At 62.9% G+C, this 6000-nt stretch overlaps 1 protein-coding gene across 6 annotated transcripts in view; it reads right to left on the bottom strand.

The window, feature by feature from the left end:
• Positions 1 to 1549: 1549 nt before the first annotated feature.
• TBC1D22A (TBC1 domain family member 22A) overlaps positions 1550 to 6000 on the bottom strand; it is a 242138-nt gene continuing 237687 nt past the window's right edge. For 4 of the 6 annotated variants that reach the window (XM_074375771.1, XM_074375772.1, XM_074375774.1 and 1 more), the window contains one exon: positions 1550 to 3370. In XM_074375771.1, coding sequence (XP_074231872.1) covers positions 3075 to 3370 — 296 coding nt within the window. In that variant the 3' untranslated portion in view covers positions 1550 to 3074. The remainder of the gene's footprint in view (positions 3371 to 6000) is intronic. The other 2 variants (XM_074375775.1, XM_074375777.1) reach the window with 1 other exon arrangement.

Raw genomic sequence — 6000 nt, 5'->3', positions numbered from 1 at the left:
AGTTTAACTGCCTCACCGGTTGCAGACCTGCTTGCCGAGCTTGGTGTTATTTGCCTTTGTCCGCTGAGGTTTTTGAGCTCTGCTGGTCACTGCAGCGCGTTCTCCCGGTACAGACGGTAGATGTTTGTCATCTCTTCTCCTTTATTGTTTTGGTCCCTGGCACCACTCCATTTATTTCTATTTTGAGTATTTTCAGGGGGTGGTTTAGTTCTTGAATCCATTTATATGGAATTTACTTGGGCAAATTTTTTTTTAACTAAATGAATGATTAGCCTCAGTTTGACAATGAAACGGGCTCAGGAGTGGGATGCTTCAAGCACAGTCACACGGTCACGGAGTGGCTGCGAGCACTCCCTCCTTGTTGAGATCACCTCCGTCCCAGGGACGGGGCTGGGGAGAGGCTACAGGAGGAGTGAGACAAGGCCTTGCAGCTGAGGGGGGCAGACCCCGTGGGGCTGGAGGGAAGGGGACAAGAAGAGTTGGTGGGGAGAGGGTCTGCTGGTGGGGCGGGAGCAGGGAAGCTCAGGGAGGGCCGCAGCTGCCTGACACTGGGAGCAAACCCCACTCACCAGCAGCCCTGAGAGCTGGCCCACGGGGCTGCAGGCCCAGCAGAAACCCCAGGCTCCAGGTGGACAGGCCGGAGGCCCAGGCGAGCTGTGGCCTGGCAGGTCCCGCCTTCCTGCAGCACGTCCTCCCCGCCACCGACTCCGTGTCAATGGGACCGGTTTGTTCAAACACAGGGAATCCCCCCGTTTCAGGTCCACGGTCAGCACCAGCACAAGAGCTCTTCCCGCCCACCAGTCACTCCAAAAGCACAAGTCCCTCAGCCCTCTCCCAGCCCCGCCCCCCGGACCCCATTCTCCCTGGCACCGGACCTCAGGGGGCCCGGCCCCTCTCCCAGCCCTGCCCCCCGGGCCCCACTCTCCCTGGCACCGGACCTCGGGGGGGCCGGCTGCCCCATGGGCTCCCTCGCAGCCATGGTGCAATGGGCAGGGCCTCTCCTGGTGCGAGACACTGCACAGGGACGGCTACCACCCAAAGCCAGGGGAGGGGCTGGACATCCAGGGCTGGGAGGCAGGGACGGACAGTCTTGTCCCCGGTCCTAGGAGCAGGGAAGATGGGCCGCAGACCCTGGTGTCTGCCCCAGGCAGGCGTCTGACAGACTGGCCAGATGGGGAGGCCCCTTCTATCCCAGGCCTGGCAGAGGGTCAGCTGAGGGCCAGCCTGGATCCTGACCCCGAGGCGGTGCCGTGGGTTTGGGCTGCAGGTCGAGGCTGGATCATACCCACCTGTGTCCTCAGCTCCCTGTGAGGCCCTGGTGGGCTGCCCTCCCCCGCCCCCCCGACCCCCACCAGGCCTGGCGTACTGCAGGCGGCCTGTGTGGAGAGGCCCAGACCCTGGACTGTCCAGCAGCAGCTGCCGGGCTGGGCCAGTGCCCATGCCCCTGGCTCCCAGCTCTTGCCCGGCCCCGGGCCAGACAGCCAAGGCCCCTGAGCGGCTGGGCCGGCTCCCATCCCTTCAGGAAAGTCCTTGAATCAAGGATCGAGGCTGGGGGTTTCACTGCATCTTTATTCCTTGTTCAGCACATTGTATTCCAGACAGAACACCCTTAATCACTTCAGATTGATCGGCTCAGACCCCAAGGACCCTCGTCAACACCCCTCACATTCAGTTTCAGGTTTACACACACATGAAAATAGGCACTCGGCCTCAGTGAACTTCACAGACTCTTCCTATTTGAAAAATAAACTGTCTCTGGAGGCACATCCTTTGAGTCCCCAGCGTTCTGGCGGTGCAGGCAGCCCGGGCTACCGGTGGGCGGGGCGGGGCGGGGCTGCCTGCACCCAGCGGCTCTTCCTGGAAGGGGCTGCCTGGCGGGGGAGCAGCCACAGGCCCGGGGTCTGGGGGGGCTGGGGGGGGGCGCTCAGGGTCTGGTCTAAGGCAAGCGGTTGCTCTGCTGACTGGGAGCTTCTGCCGTTCGCACAGGGTTTTGTGCTGATCTCTACACCACATCTCATCACCCAAGAACCCTTTTTTAAAACAAGGAGCGCACACCCATCCCACACGTGCATCTGCGCTCCCAGCCGCGGCCTCACAGCCTCCAGGCAGCATCCTGGTGCCTGAGTCGTGTGAGGACAGGCAGTGGCCCGGCTGCTCCCGGAGGACTGGCCCGCGGAGGCAGACACGCCTGCAAGCGGGTCGCTGAGGCCAGGGCTCCAGGGTCAGAGCCCCAGAGGGGTGTCCACGTCGCTGCCAGCCACACGTCTGTGACAGGTGCTCCTCTGCCCGGGCAGGGAGCGTGTGAGAAGCCAGACCGGGCCCGCGGAGCCTCAGGCAGGGCCCGCCTGGGACCTTCCGCCCTGGGCTCCCTGCCTGCGGACCAGCCAACAGCAGCAGCAGCAACTCTGCCTCCAGGCCCCCGAGACGCAGAAAGGGCGCCCCGAGAGGCCGGGTCCTCTCCTGGCCCCGCGGTGGCGGTGGACGTGGAGGAGCCCTTCATGGCTCTGCGGCCGGACCGTCCCGTCCAGGGAGCCCAGCCGAGCCGACGCCCCGCACCTCCCGCAGAACAGCTCCCGCAGTGCGGCCTGCTCTCTCTTTGCGGAGGTGGTGGATAGAAAGTAAGGCAACTTCCAGCAGCCTCGCCCTGCCCCGCCTGCTCGTCAGAGCCTCCCAGGCCCTCGCCCGAGGCTTCCAAGCCAAGGGCAAGCCGAGAAAGCAAGTACACAGCAAAACTAAAGTGACGGCGGTCACAGACACCCGCCTGCTGGCAGAGGCCGGTGAGAGCCCAGACGTCGCAGGGGAGTGCAACGCTTCACTTACTGTTTTGTGTTTTATTCTCTCTCACTCAACAGAATAAAATTTTTCACTTTCCAAGTAAGAGTGAGATGACGCCACCCGCTCCGCCCCAGCGCCCAGACAGCAGCCTCTCCCAGAGGGCCGGCCGCCTGGCTGCCACAGGCCCACGGGCCGGGCTCCACGAGGGGGTCATTTGGCAAGGAGGCTCCAGGAGGGGGCAAGGAGGCGCCGGCCGTCTTGGGCCGCACGGCAGGGGCCCCCCAGCTCTCTTTGGTATCTCAGAAAACAAGACAGCCCAGCCCTCCCCGGGCCCTGGACCGCAGCCGGCGCCCCGTCCCCGTCCCGGCAGGTCGCTCCAGCAAGGCCTCTCCCTGGCCACAGGCCTCCAGCCGGCAGGTGGGGCGCGCTGCCCGGGGCGGGGGAGGCCGGCTGTGGCGGCCCGGGCTCACTTCTTGTAGTGATTGGGGGCGTCGGCGAAAGCAAACTTGAGGCGGTAGGCCTCGGCCAGCAGCAGGCTGATGTCCTCGTCGCCCCAGTGGGCCGTGGGCAGGTTCTGGAGGAAGAGTAGCAGCTCCTGGGGGGAGACAGACAGCCCGGGTCAGAGGGGGTGACCAGTGGGGTGGGGGTGGGAGGGGGGCTCCCTGCCCAGGGGCCCCAAAGAAACACACCGAGGCCGCAGAGGGCTGAGCAGAGGGGCTCCGTGGCTGTCCAGCCCCCATGGATCGTGTCCCCTCCCAGCGCAACCCCAACAGGCCCCAAGCCCTGCAGCCGGGAGGGAGCCCACGTGTGCTGGGATGCAGAGAGCCATGCCACCTGGCATGTCACAGCCACAGCCTCACGTAAGCGCTCTCCCAGGGCCCCAGGGTCCAGGCACCACCCCGCTCAGGAGGTTCAGAGCCTGGCTGCTGTGGGCACTCAGGACACAGACCCAGAAGCCAGGCCTGGGCTCGAATCCGGGCAGTGCCGCCTCCTGGCTGACCACCCCGGTTCCTCGGGGCCTGAGGAGGGTTCCCAGCTCCCACCTGGGCCATCGGCGCTTGGCGACATGGCGGCCCTGTCTGTGCCAGGCCTGCCGTCCTCACGGCCACTCCCCCCGACCTGGTGAAGGGCCCTCTCCCCACTCCCGAACACAAGCCTCTCTGCCGATGTCGCCTCCCTGTTCCTGCTTCCCCTTCCTCCATCCCATTTCCTTTTGCATTTTGGACACTTTCTGGGGGCCTTTAAATTGAATTCACAGAGCAAATTTCCCTGGCAGAATGTCCCCGGGGACACATTCACATCAATCTGCTGTCTTTCACCATTAGCTGCGACTTACACGGGTGCCAATCCAATTCTGAGCAGGTCGTAAATAAATACCTTTGGTTTTATTTTTAATCCACTTCGCTTCATATTATCATGACCTCGCTCCTTGCAAGGTGAGAAGCAACACCCTCCCATCATGGTAACTCGCCAACTCCACCGCGCACTCAATTTCAGAATCTAATTTAGTCCCCGGGTTCACTGGATAAAGGGAGAATCGAAATGCCCAGTGCTCCGTGGCCTGCAATGCTAAAGAAGGAAAAATCTATCTGGGTGACCTTTACGGGAGGCGGTGAACACAGCCAAACACGCCCTTAAATACAGATATTTTTCTTTAAGAGGCCTGTCTTATTTACGCGCTGGGCAGAGGCATCTCGGGTCCGGGAGCCTCGGCACAGCTCAGTCGCAAGCTGCTCTGCACTAACCACATCATTCGGGGAAAGGGCCGTCGGTCAGGCTGCTGGCGCTGGGTCACGTCGCAGGGCACCCGCTCTCCCGGGCAGCGAGGGCCCAGTCCAGCAAACTGGAAGGGCGATTCAGTTTTTATCGTAACTTTTCCATAAACAGTGCTGTGACCACGTTAGCAGATCCAAGAAGGAGAGGTTTGCTGGCGACACCACTGTCACAGAGAATCGAAATGAGTCAGGTCCCTGGGTTCTCCTCTCCCCACGTTCACGAGACGCTGCCACGGCAACAAAGCCGTGGCCCAGTGCACCCGGGCTCCTGCCACCCTTAACAGCCTGTGTCACCTGTGTCCTTCCACAAAGGCAAAAACTGTCTGTGGTGGTCGGTGGGGGTTCAGAGTGGTGGCACCGCCCCCGCTGCACAGCCTGAGGCTGGCAGTTCTCGGCCCTAAGCACACGACAGTCACCCCCAGCCCCACTGAAGGCAGCAGCCCGAATCCCGACTGTCTTTGTTCTCAGTGTGAGGACTGGCTTTGACTGTCCTCTGGACGCTGAACGTCACATCATGGGCATGTGGATCGTGGCCGGCCCGTTCCCAGGCAGTCCCCCGCAGAGGCCCCGCCAGCACCTCCCCGGGAAACAGGGAGCCCCGCCGGCAGGCGAGCAGGTGGAGGGGGCGGGCAGAGCTCCCGCCCCGCTGGCCACCATGAACATCGCTGCACGGGACATCTTTGAGATGAAATCCTTCCTGCCACTGATTTCCACCTCTGGGCAGGTTCCAAGAGGTGAGCCTTCCAAAGTTAAAGGGCAAATAACGGTTACAGCTTTGGGGACTTCTTGCCAAAAGGGTTTCATTTTCCAGAGAGATGAGTCACATCACCACCTGCAAAGTATGATGACCTCCCCGTGTGCACCCGCCCACGAAGGATGGGATGGTGACAGGTGGGCGTCCGGGAGAGTGGACCGGGGTCCCCGCTCAGGGTCCCGGGTTCTCTGTCTGGTTGGCCCCCTGCAGAGGCTCCCACAAGCCCAGCAGCAAGACCACAGCCGGATGTAGAGGACCCGGGTCCCGGCCCGGCCCCGCTGCCACCAGGGCCCCACAGCGCTCCGTAGGCGTGTCCTTGCCGTCTTGACCTATGTCATGAGGTGGTCTGTCTCTTCTGTGACATCAACTGGTCCCCGTGTCCCCCACATGAAGCACCCGGGCCGCGGTGCCGACAGCAAACGTCTGCTCAGGCAGCCGGGCGTCAGCTAAAAGCACACACCCCTTTGAAGGCTGCTGACCTGCCAGGGTTCAAACCCCAGACCCGCACTGATCCTCCACGCAAGTCTCGTGGCCCTTGGGGCCTCGATTTCCTCACCTGTAACGGGGGCGGTAACAGCCCTCCCTCCCGGGGCAGTTAGCACGTGCGCAGCACCCCCCGACGGCGCCAGGATGCAGCGAGCGCAAGGTGAGTGTCACCGCTGCTGTCACTGCTTAGCTGTCACTCGGTCACTGTTG

Source organism: Camelus bactrianus, chromosome 12 (assembly GCF_048773025.1).
Source record: "Camelus bactrianus isolate YW-2024 breed Bactrian camel chromosome 12, ASM4877302v1, whole genome shotgun sequence".
NCBI lineage: Eukaryota > Metazoa > Chordata > Mammalia > Artiodactyla > Camelidae > Camelus > Camelus bactrianus.
The sequence above is the reverse complement of the archived record's forward strand: the minus strand, read 5'-3'. Positions and strand labels throughout refer to the sequence as shown.